Here is a 13465-nt window from a genome sequence, read left to right as displayed (position 1 = left end):
CCCCATAATTAGCTACTGAGCTTTTAAAAAAGTACATATGGATATGTTAAAAAATGAATTGATGAATGACATGCATAAAATGTCATAAGTGTTTAAAAACTAACAGTTGTTTGAAAATAACAGTTAGTAATAGTAAGTTGCACTATGTTAAAGAATTTTGTATAGGCCTACCTAAAATATCTGGGTAAATAAAAAAAAATAAAAAACCTGAAGTTGAATATTAAATATAACAGGTTATTAGACTACAAATTGTTGATGTCCTCTAAATATATTATAAAATATAATGTGTGTATGTGTGTGTGTATGTATGTATGCATGTATGTATGTATATACATATACATATACATATACATATACATATACATATACATATACATATACATACATATATATATATATATGTATATGTTCAGATGCAAAAGCCTCTAATGTGAATGTGAAAGATATGAATAAAAATTATGTTATTTCAGCCAGCGCTCATACCTGTATTTACATCCTGTTTTCGGTCGAAGTCCAAAGTAGTCGATTGTCGAGTTCACGCGCGTGATCATAGGTAACTAAACCTATGCGCGTGAACTCGACAATCGATTACTATGGACTTTGACCGAAAACAGGATGTAAATATAGGTATGTGCGCTGGCTGAAATAACATAATTTTTATTCATATCTTTCACATCTACTGCAGTCAGATTCACCGTGTTCACTCTGAAGGAATCACTCACATTGGCTGTGCACTTGTAATGACACATCAAGGATGTTAAGAGGCTAAAAGCAGGTTTAAAACTTGCCCCATTTAAGTCAAAAGGGTGCAAATTTTAAAAAGAGGATAACATGGTGTAGGCAACACCGATTTTTGTCGTTGTTCTCTGTATTGACAGCACTCCAAATTTACAAAAAAATGAGCTCAATGTTAAAATTGACCGGAGTTTTCCTTTAATAGTTACTGGCTAGCATGCTAATGTGCACATACACTCGTTCAGACACAGACATTGAGTTTTCTGTTGACTTTTGCTACAGAATGTCATCCTGTTATGAAAAGAATGAGCAGTTAGTTCAAAATCAAAGTTCCATTTTTCCAGAAATGAGTAGAAGGGAACACAAACACACACATCTGCTACGTACGTAAACACAGAAACATTCCCTAAATTCTTAACCTTGATACGAAAAAGAGTCAGCGTGTTACTATTTTGCATATTTTATTACGAAAATGAAATGCAAATGTTTAAAACATTTTACAGAAGATTTTTTACAAACTTTTCTTTGCCCTGTTTGTTAACTAACGCATTACTTTTGCAAACAACATTCATTTTTCATTATATATAATTTGCTCTTAATGCAATTAACATTAATTATATTTATTAAAATATGTACAGTGTTTCCAAACAGTGACCTAACCACAGAAAGGTGTTGGCGATGATGCTCTCAGTTTTGCCCTTGACAGTTCTCGTGCTGGAGCATGAGTGTGAATCACAGTGTGTTGTAGCAGTGCTGAGGCCCAGCGTCCTGTAGGTAACCCATGTGCCAGGGCAGAGGCAGCGTCTGGAGTGTGTCCCTGTAATTGTCTATATGATTCGGGCCACAAGAGCCCCAAACTCCTGGCTGATACGTCCCGACATCCCCTCTCCGTCCGTACCTGGGTGGGCTTGCCACACTGCTAGGTGGGTAAAGCTGGGCGTCAGCTGAGAAACACGGGTAGTGAGGGGACGGCGGACAAGCGGGGCCCGTAAACACGTGTTGCTCGGAGGACAGTCTGTGCAAGGGGTTTTGTATATGGTGGGTGAGCGGCTGATGCCAGGATAGGAAGTTTTGGGATTCGAGGCAGACAGGAGGCGACGGCTCCGTCTCTGGCCACAAGCTGCCCGGCGGGCCGTGACAGTCGAGGTGGCTGCAGGGCTTCCCCATACTTGCAGGTGGGTTGTTGGTGAGAAATACAGACAAAGCAGAGATTCGATTGATGGCTCTCTGGAGCGTGGCGATCTTCGACAGCCGTTTTCCGCCCAGGTCATGATGCAGAGCCACTCGGAGCGCGTTGAAGGCCTGGTTATAATCCATGATGCGCTTCCTCTCTCTCACGTTGGCCGCCACTCTGCGTGCTTTGGAGCGCACCGGTCTGCTGCGTTTCTTGCTCTGTCTCTCCTCCAGCTCACTTAGGGTGCCGTTGGGGTAACACCCTGTCAGGCTGCTGCCATCGCTGCTGTCCAGCTCCTCGGACCCTTGAAGACTCCCATCCAGTTCCTCTTCGGAGAACTCGGAGCTGGTGAAGCTTCCTCTGCTCGCCATGGAGAACCTGCAGACTGTTTCCAGTGTCATCGACCTCCCGTGAAAGAGTCTGGATGGCGCTTTCACACACTCCTCTGTCGACCTGTGATTACCTGTGATGCCTCTCGACAGGTCGGGCCTCTCTTTAAAGCACCTCGTTTAGGAGTCACATGGTACAGTCACCTATAAGAAATGCTGGTGTTTATGAGCTCCCCAAGGCAAATTCAGCTACTCCCTCCTCAGACACGCCTTCTGCTGCAAGATCTGCACAGCCACATACAGGCCATGGAAGAGTGAGTAAAACTCAGACGCAGACAAATAAAAACACAGACACTGAGTATGTTTTAGATATGTACACATCTCATTAACTGTAGGAAAAAGTGAAAACATTACTTTTTCATGACAACACTACCATCATCAGAGATGGAGAATGAGCTTTTGGTGCCTTTGAATGAGGGCAAGTTGACCTTGAACTTTGACAAGGCCCGGATAGAGAAAGTGCTGGCACAGATATTACCAAGCAATGTGACCAACTGACATCTAATAACAAACAATGCTAGACTTTTAATCAGCTGGCCCCAATGCAGGGGGCCCCCAATATGTGTGTATGTATATATACTGTTATAATTCATATAATATAAATACATTATTATCAGTGTTGGGAGTAACACATTACAAGTAACACAAGCTGCATAATCAGATTACTTTTTTCAAGTAACTATAAGTAACACATTACTTTTAAATTTACAACAAAATGTCAGAGTTACTTTTTCAAGTAAGTAACACAAGTTATTTTGTTTTCCCATTTTTGACTGACAGCTCTTCCCCATCAGTGGTGTAGTGGTAAAAAAAGAGGTGGGTAAACTATAAATTCTGGTGGACCACGACGTGGGCACCCGGTAAGGTGGGCCACTGCCTACCGGTGTATGTGAATCCTGATGACATCGCTATAGGCTATCATTTGATGGTACTACCAAGGGTATCACTGGTTGTTCCCTCATCATAGGTCACACAATCACTATTCAATTCATACATTAATCTAAGTTATTGTTAAAGAGACTCAAAAAGGAATAATATGGTTGAAATCTATAAAGTTTACTAAATGACAAAACAGAGAGAACAAAAATATTTAAGAGAGATCGAGAGGGAGGCTTATATCCAGGGCTTCCAATGCAATGCACTTGTGCATAATGATTAGGGATTTGGGATTATTTTCATAGTTGATTAATCTGTTGAATATTTCCTCGATTAATTGATTAGTTGTTTGGTCTATCAGAAAAATGTGGATCAGTGTTTCCCTGTAGAGGGAAAAGTCTTTAACCTGGTGCAGGCTTGATTCCCTCTGAATCTCTTGTACAGTTGGGTTTTGACATGCTCCCTACATTAAACCAGCTGCCTGTAATGAATAAAAAAAATCACTTTTTTGCATCGTTTTAATGATTTCCTGTTGCGGCTGCGATCAAGTTTCAATTCTCGCGCAGCTTGTTTAGTAACTTCACGAGCGTGTGTTTCCTGCTACGTGTGTGCGCCGTTCTCCTTGTTCCGTGTGTGTGTGTGTCGGCGCGCTGCGCGTTCTGCTCTGTAGTTAACGGCGCAAATGCTCGAATCATGTGCCGATCGGCGATCACGCACTGGAAAAGCAAAGTCCGCTCAAACGTGAAATTTAGAGGTGGATAAACGCAATGTAGAGATGGATAAACGCACTTTGGAGGTGGGCAAACGCTATTTCCAAATTTTGGGAGGTGCGTAAACGGCGTTTACGTGCGTTTAGACCCACTACATCCCTGGTCCCCATGTTGACAGAAATCAGAAGTGCAGAGGCGTTGTGTTCGCTTATTGTAGTTCTAGACTAATGTGAACATGCATTTACTCATCTCGCTTGCACAAAAACAGATTTAGTATTCCTTAAAAATGAATAAAAACAGTGAAATGCAAACTCCCTTTATTATTAAGCAATGTCTTTGCTGTTGGCTTTGATGATCCAATTCAACCATAAAATGACAAAATGACTTTAGATAAACATAATTTTTTTATTTTTATTGCTGAAGTAAGAGTGTTGAAAGGTTTGTTTGAGCTGCGCCCTCTACTGTACAGGTGTGAATTTGCATTTCCTTCAGCCTGAGCCTTATTCTTTTCACTTTTGGTGTGAAAGGGCCCAGGTGAGAAAAAGTAACGCAACAGTAACGTAACATAACACATTACTCTCCATAAAAAGTAATGCAATTAGTTACTTTTTATAGGGAGTAATGCAATATTGTAGCGCGTTACTTTTAAAAGTAACTTTCCCCAACACTGATTACTGTTATACTGTTTAAGTAAATAAATAAATAAATGTTAGTAAAATAACTATTATACATTTAAAAAAATAAATAAATTACGCATATATTATTTCAGAAAAAAAATCATATTATATATATGCGCAAGTATGTTTTATACATAATGTATATTGCATACCACACATTTATTGTTAATTTACACATTTTTATTTTGACACTTAATTTTAAAGCATTTTTAGCACTTAGTGTTAGTGATAATGGCTGAACTTGTGCTATAGTCTTCAAGGGCAGCGTCTCAGTTTTCTGGTGTGTCTTGTGATTAATTACATGGGTAGTTCAATCTAAATTTGTCTGTTAGTGCTCATGACAAATTGTACATTGATCAAATAACTAGTATTTTGTGGATTTCCTCTCATGTGTGAATGACTTGCGATCCATTATTTACATTTGTCCACAGATACAATTATCATCTCCAGTGTGCGATCTCGGCGCTGTGTTGGTGCTGGGCCTTGTGGGCCATATAATTTGAGTGTCTTTGTAACAAACCATAAATCAAGCCCGAACAGCACCCGAGGATAAGAACAGAAAGACACTCGGACTTCAAAGCCTGCAAAAAGAGAGCAGGTATTTGACAATTATAACATGGCTTGAGCAGCACAGTTACACACTGTGGTTAGCGCTGACAGGGGGAACGCATATTTTGTTTGGTTTGTTTTTGATAGATTGCATGATGATCATGTTTCTGGTTGTGCAATGAGGAATCTGTTCTGTATCTCTACAGATCTTTGTCCTTTCACTGCCCGCAGACTAATCAGGTCCTGCTGCTATATCATGTCCTCTAATCTGAAGAAAAGTGGCTGCTGCAAGTCAATAGTTCAGTGCTAAAGCACTACTGACAGCTCGTCATTCATACCATGGATAGCAGTCATCCTCCCAGTCTTTGCTGTACAATGTTTCCATTTTTTTTGGTCATATGATTGTTAAACGAATCATTTTGGGAAATCCAGCTTGTCCTGTGCTCAGAGTTAGTGTGGGGCAGAAAGACAGACAGAATGAGAGGTCAGGCTTCTTCCTCTGCTCCTCTTTTATGGAGGCTGTCTAGGCTGATTGACGCCATTCCCTAAAACAATTACACGGCTAACAGTTGGGCAGTGAGAGTGCAGTTACTTTGGGACTACATGTCTTGTAGACCATGAGAAAAGAAGATAATTTTGTCTCGAGCATAATTTGTCATTATTAACTGCAAGGAAATAGACATTTTTGCTCTAGAAGCAAATATGTCAGTATAATTATAATACATTTTACAAGGGTTATTATCATTAACTAAAACTATTTTTTTTTTAATTGATTGAAATAAATCTGATATATATAAAAAATAATAATAAACTGAAATAAGTTGAAGTATTTTAAGTCTATTTTGCTGCTATGTGAAAAAAAATCGAGCAAAACGCGGCGGCGCGTTTGCCAACCTCAGAGGGTTAAAGCACTAAAAAACTAAAACTAAAAGTAAAACTGAAATTAAAATAAATTAAACCTAAAAAGCAATATTACAAAAACTAATACAATTACAAAAGCACATAAGGAAATTACAAAAAAAATTTACTAAAATTAACATGAAAACTAAAAATATACAAATGAAAGCCCATTCAAAATGAATAAAACTAGAATAAAAACTAAAATGACACTTTTTTTTACAGTCCTGTCTGATAATATTTTTGCATAAACTGTAAAGTTATGTTTTTTTAATGTTTAATACAGAACAGACAGAAAAGAATAGACAGAAAATTACTTTTTTTTTAATCCAACCAAATTTGAAAATAATACTAAAAACACTTAATAAAACAAATGTGTATATATGCACACACATTATATAAAAATAACAAAAACCACAACAAAAAAATACAAATATGAATTGTTGAGCAAGAGAAAGCATTTCTATTTGAGCTAATTGCAGTATATGTTTCTAACTATAATGGCCCTCGGGCTCAGAGATTTAATTTTTGACATGAAATTGATTGATTCTGTTCAGGTTTGAGGTGCCAGTGCCAAAGCCAGTTTTAATCGCTGCATTAACAACGAGTTAGCACAATGGAAATTTCTAATAAATATTTCCATTGAATAATCCGGCCCAGGAAGAGATCAGCACTCCACTCAGCACCCTCTGATTTACGAGGGGCCCCTGAGAGATTTATGGCCTCCCAGAGAGAGCACGAAATCTGCACCTCGGACCGTCCAAATCTCTCCCTTCTGACAGATGACAAGACACTAGCAATTATCAGCCGCCAAGAATAAATCAAAGCATTTACTGCTCGTCCTGTGACGCCCTTAAAGAAATAACCGTTTTCAAGGTAAGGGGAACCTGCCTAACCGCACTTTCCTGAGATTTGTAAATCTCTGGCCTGAGCCACTATAATGAGCAGTTGTTACCCACGTCTTATTAGAGGTCTGTAGAAAGCGTTATAGATATTTATTTCCTGAGGGACCATTAACATAATGAGTGAGCACAGCTCTGTCCACTAACATTGGCATTGCACTGGTATGTTAATGCATGTTTGCAGCACTTCCAGAGGAATTTTCACACCTCAATAAAACTTAGTTGCTCACTCTTAAAAGGATTTCCCCCTTCCTCTTAAATAAATTTAAAAAAACAACTTACACATACATGTTGGGTTTCCATGTTTCATTGGGGACATTTTGTACTGTACAAACTGTACTATTCTATTCCCTAACCCTTCCCCAAACACAACCCTGAAAGAAAAATTTCGGCTTTTTTAAATTTTTACCTAGTATGACCAAAAATGCCCTCACAAGATCAAACATTTCTGGTATTACTATATATCCTTATGTGTATATTTTGTCCCAATGGCCACCATAACCTGAACCACAAACACATTTAATCAATAAAATATATGTTTGCATGAAACTGTGTTTACAAACTTTATGGGTGAAACAACTGAAAAATAATATATGCTAACAATTTGTAAATTAAGAAGGTAAACGTTTTTTCTACTTTCGTACTAAAAATGTAAAAGTAAAACTAAATGTTTTTCCTTTGCGTTTTTCGCGTACAGATTACAACGTTGTCAAAACAATCCCCGTTCACACGGATCTGCGAAAATGACTAAAAATGCTGTATTATTTATGCCAGGCCAGTAGTTGGCGATGTCACTGTAAAGAAACACTGAGTCTGTAGACTGAACACGTAATACGTTTACATGGAGGTGATATCGTTTACAAAAACTTGCACCCATTTTCAAAAGTTTGTGTTTTCAGGACCCCAAAAACGCTGTTGTTGTGTAAATAAACGGTCAAAATTCATAAAAAGTTTTTATCTGAAAACGGTGTCATGTAAACAGCGCCTTAGTGTATTTTTATATATAGTCTATATTTTAATGTTCAAGTTTCTAAAGTTGAAAATGTGATACCAGTTTTGAGTAGAACCAAACAATCTTGTTAAGGCTGATTTATACTTCTGCGTTGGACCTACGCCGGAGTCTCTACGCTGTAGACTACGCGTTACTTTTCATTTATACTTCTGCGTCGTTGTCCGCGTTGATGCACAATTACACTTGCAGAGGGAGCGTGTGAAACCCGAGGGAGCGGTTCTAGCAGACCAATCACAGCGCTTGCGTCCGCGTAGAATTGACGCGTTGTTACATTTACATTTGGAGAGGTGCACATCAGGGTACGCTTGCTACACACAGCCGACGTGTGAGTTTGACGCAGAAGTATAAATTGGGCTTTAGTTTACTTTAATACATATGCAACTGAATGAATCAGTATTTCTGATCACAATCACTTAAAGGTAGGGTAGGTCATTTTTTTTAATAAACACTTTTTGTTATACTGGTTGAAACTCTCTTCACATCCTAATAGCAGTCAATCATATCTTCTGTGGAAGTCTCAGAACCCAAAAATGTTCATCCAATGATACTATGTCCTACAGTACCTGCCTGTCAATGTATTTCCATACCTCCGCGCACCTGCTCGCGCAGACATCACACGTCATCAGCACGTTCCGTAAAGCAATGCCGATAGTCACCAAGCGCCACAAACTAACAGCAGCCACCTTTTACAGTTCCTCCTGAACCAAAACAACGAGCTTACGCCATGTCGCAACTGTAATTACAAGACGGCAACGCGTGAAGTTTTTCTCGGAGCAGTTCACGTCAAGACTCGGATTTGAGATATGAGGTAGTTTAATGCGGTCTCTCGTGATGCTTTGCAGACTCTGCTGTGTGTGCGTTCATGTGTTTTGAAGGAGGCGTGGCTTTGGAGACGCTCTGAGGGATCTCATGCTTTTAAAGCTAGCTTGCTATTGCTAGCCACTCCAAAATTGCCTACCCTGCCTTTAATCACATGATCATCATCAGAAACGGAATTCACTCCCATTCTGCTTCAGTCAGGTCAGTTTTTTACTGATATAAGAAAAAAACAAGGATGTTCCGTAAAGAGACCTGGGAGAGTAATTTTATGCTGTATCTATATTGTTTTACTGTGGGAAGAGGAGAGGTGACTCTTGTGCTCCTCCATTCTTCAGACTTTATAACCTGCATCCAACTTTAGAGTCATCACATTTCCCACTCTCTCATGCCGAGGTGAGAGTCTTGTGAGTCACACACAAACACGTATCGTCTATGTATCAAGTGACTCAGAAAAGTTTGAGGAAAATATCCCTTGAGAAGAAGCTTTAACCATTATCTGTGTACAGGAAGTCATCATACTGCAGCAAGGCCTGCCTCTTAACAGCATGCATGTTTTTCAATATGCCTTCAGGGAGCACTTGCTCACACATATCTACAGTATGCTTACAACATAACAAGGGTTTACAAGAGTTGTCATCATGGTTGTAAAACTGTGACGCATTCTTGTTTGGTAGTAACCCAACATAAACAATACAATATAGTGTGTAATAAAATAGCTCTAAATAAGTCTCTTATTTAACAGCACAATTTCTCACTTTTAAAAGTGATAATAAAAAAAGTTAAAGTCACTATGAAGTAACTCTTTTTTTTATTTTATTTTTTTTATATTGCAGTATTTATTATAAATGATTTATTTGTGCATATCTTTTTTTTTTATTCATGGGCCCTCATAATCTTTAATCAAAAAATGTCCCTCACTCTTGCAGCAACATCTCTTCTTCTCTCCTGATGAACTGTTTACTGGCATGAAGGCAAGACAACCTGTCACTCATATGACATCACTGTAATAGCAAACCACAATGATATCAATACATTTTTCACTTTTTTCACACTATTCATAATAGAGAAGAAAAGACTATTGCAACTTCCATTTCATGCTGACTTTAAAATGTTTAAACTCAAGCTTTAAAACACGCACACAAAAAATACTTTTTAAAATTAATTTAATATTAAAATGTATAAATAATAAAAAAAATATCTTGGCACATAGGGTACAACGGGGCTAAAGGTGTATCAGGGTAAAAGGCACTTTTGATTTTATTTTCTTCTAAACAGAACATCCGCTAATAATCAGATAATCACCATATTTATAATGAAACAAAGCAGGAGTTTGAGAGAACAAAGAAGAAAAAAAAGAAAGATATTAATCATATCATATAGCCTAATAAAATATTTTACAATCTGTAAATCGATATTGAATTATTATGGGATCTCCTTCAATGCTTTCAGAATCTTTCCTTTTTTAAATATATTTTTTTTCTGTATCTTTAAAATATATTTTTATATTAACATCATTTTAATGACAGTAGCCTATATTTATTGAACATAAAAATAATTATTTTGTTTATCAAAATAAACAGAAAATAGTACAAACTTTGCTAAAGTGATTGTTTTGAACAAGTATTAACTTACAAATTTATTAGTATTAAATTAGACATTTTACCTTAAGTATTTGTATCAATAATGTTTGTCTTTTGCTCTATGCCACCTCATACATTTAAAAGATTTTTTAACAAAATAAACCACATTTATGATTTATTTTCACACAAAATGTGTTGCTCCATCAATGTTCAATACAAACATTTTTTTTTTTTTTTTTCTGCAATCATACACTATGGGAGAAGTGAAAACAAAACATTGTTTATATATCGACTGCCTTGCACCCGTGCAAGATTTTTATGAAAGCAGCATCACCTAGTGGTGAAAGCATGATGGGCCAGTTCACATATTTCATATAGCCTATTTCACATAAATTCCCTGACCACTGTTCAATAATGTACATTTTTATTCGCAGATAAATTGCCTTAAACCAATGACTTTGTTTTCACACACACTTATTTTAAAAACAAAAAGCCGCTTAAAATGCGCATGCGCACATAGGAGGTAACTTAGCTTGAGCGTTGTTGATTGGGTGGGCAACATAAGGGTGCGTTCAACTAATGACCTAATGTTCATTTTTGTCTGTTCCTTTAAAGTAAATGGATACAGTATATTACACATAAATTAAACTCCAATACCACTGGGACAATTTAGCTATTACTAATAATAACTAAGCTCTTAACAAACGTGCCCGAAAAATCTTGATTGAGAGCTCGCGCAAAGAGCGCCAAATGAAGACTTGTGATGGATTGTGACACAAAGAAACACGTAGCCTAGCCTACGTTGAAAAAGAGATGCGAACTGTAAAAATAACAATAACACTGACAGTTAGATAATAATTTAGATTGGTAGTTACCAGTAGCAACTTTTATTTAAGGTAAGTTTATGCTGACATATTGAATTTCTCATATATAAACGAGCACTCTGGTGCCCAGCGTTTCTGATATGTTTAGTCATGATAAATATTAATACAAATTATTTCTGTATTTCACATAACGAAAAGCCAAATAGTATGTATCATGTATGTATGATAGGGAAAGCCCTGAGATTCCTCTATTTTTGTCCGTTATCTGTCATGACAGCAGAGGGCGCTGTACTGTGTTGAGCTCAGAGGATCTTTGAAAGTAGGGATCTCGGCTGCTCTTTTCTAGTCGGTGTAAACCAGACTGTAAAAAAAACCCCACAAGCTTTAAATATATAGACTTAAGCTTTTTTCTTACATGGGCAGTGTTTTTGATACTTCTCTCGTCTTATGAGTTAAGGTAAAGTCTGTATGGGTTATACGTTTTGCCTGCCTGTCTGGTATTTAGCCTACTTTGTCAGTAGGCCTACGTGTTATTGTTGCTGTAGATTTTATTTTATTTAGAGCCTTTTCCTGTGCAACATCTGTTTTGTTAACATTAATGCATTACTCCAGGGGACTGTTTTCAGGCCAAAGTCCCCTTGGTGGACATGAGATGGGTCAGGGACCACCATTACATATTATAAAACTGAATATTGCATTTTCAGCCTGGCTTAAAATAACTCAGGTCGTAAATTACCATATTAGTGTGTGAGTGAGTGTGTGTGTGTGTGTGTGTCTGTATTCATATTCATGTACTTAAGCACTTGTACATTGCATTTTAATTTTGCTTAAATGTTCTTAACCTAATAAAGAATATATTTGATATATTATAAATCACTGTAACAGTAATTCTATTGTAATTTACCTTTTTTTTTGTTTCTTCTTCCAGCATCATTCTGCTTTTGCCTCAGGCTGACGGTGACACTGATGATGACCCTGAAATTCTGAATGGTCCAGCAACTTTTTGAAGGTAGCACTGGGCTATATTTGTAGATCTTGCTGAAATACTATGAGATATATGAGCAAGTATTTTCTTGCTAGTTTTGTGTCAAGGTGCAATCTGATATTAATTTAGTCTTTAAAAGCTCAACCCGACAATGATTACTCTGCATCTCTCCTGCTCTCTGTGTTATTTCTGAAATGCGTTCTCCACTGATGACGGCAGATTTGAGATGCCCTGCTTGAACCTTCTTTCAGAGATCAAATATAATGGTCTGAAATAAGCGGGAACAGATGGACTCGGATCTATTTTAGTAGTGTGATCTGCGATGCAAGAGAATCTGACGGATGCTTAGAAGCTGGCGTAGCAATCTTGGTTACTTTCCAGCCAATTTTAGAGTCAGAATTAATTATTTATGTTTGTTGTCTAATCATTCTGTTAAAAAAAAAAAATCTGTTTTTAGCTTTTACACAAAATAAAGTGTGCAAAAAACATTAATAGCAAAAACCAGGCTAGGCCTTAAAGGGATAGTTCACACAAAATGTTTTATTCTGTCATCATTTACTCACCCTCGTGTTGTTCCAAAAATGTATGAATTTCTTTCTTCTGCTGAACACAAACGAAGATATTTTGAAGAATATGGGTAACCAAACAGTTGATGGGCCCTATTGATTTTCATAGTATGGCAAAAAAAAAAAAATCAGTTTGTGCAGCTTCCAGTGTCATAACTGCTTGTTTCCAGTAGGTGGAGCTGTGTGCTAACTGCCAATGTGACTGGATGTTAACAGATCAGTCTTCAGTATATCAGCTTTCCATGAAGGTTTTGGTTTAAGTGTTAAGTTTCCTTGGAGTCAAAGGTGTTAGTTTGAGCTCTCCAACAAACACTTTGATGCATTTCAGGTGGATGTGAAGATAATGTGAGACTTCAGTTTCTTTTCTTTTTTTTTCCAGTGGCTTTTGCCTCTGTTTATTAGTCACAGTGAAGGATGGACAAGAAGTTACTGAGGTGAGACGGGGGGAATGGGACTGGCTCATAGTCTCTAATAGACTCTCAAACCTGCATTACTTGCGTAAGCACGATGGCTCAGGCCTGTCAAGAACATGTGCTACACTGCGGCTCTGACAGAGAGCGTCTCATCTGAGTGAATCTTCAGCAGATGTCTGACCCGTATTCTCTCAAACTCCTGCTGTGAAATGCTCTTAGTTAAAAACAAAAATGACCTAAATGAGTGGAATTCAACATCTAAAAGGGACAGTTCACCCCCAAAATGAACAATCTGTCTTTATTTACTAACACTCATGTTGTTGCAAACCCATAAAGCTTCAATAGGGACATAAAAAC

The 13465-nt window shown here is 37.5% G+C and overlaps 1 protein-coding gene across 1 annotated transcript; it reads right to left on the bottom strand.

Annotated features, from left to right (window-relative positions):
- Positions 1-1467: 1467 nt before the first annotated feature.
- bhlha9 (basic helix-loop-helix family, member a9) lies at positions 1468-2310 on the bottom strand (the record flags this gene model as incomplete). Its single annotated transcript, XM_084104967.1, has 1 exon — positions 1468-2310. One exon carries the CDS (start codon positions 2308-2310, stop codon positions 1468-1470), a length of 843 nt encoding a protein of 280 aa, XP_083961093.1.
- Between the last annotated feature and the right edge of the window lie 11155 nt (positions 2311-13465).

Source organism: Abramis brama (assembly GCF_963993115.1).
Source record: "Abramis brama genome assembly, chromosome: 25".
Classification (NCBI taxonomy): Eukaryota; Metazoa; Chordata; class Actinopteri; order Cypriniformes; family Leuciscidae; genus Abramis; species Abramis brama.
The sequence above is the reverse complement of the archived record's forward strand: the minus strand, read 5'-3'. Positions and strand labels throughout refer to the sequence as shown.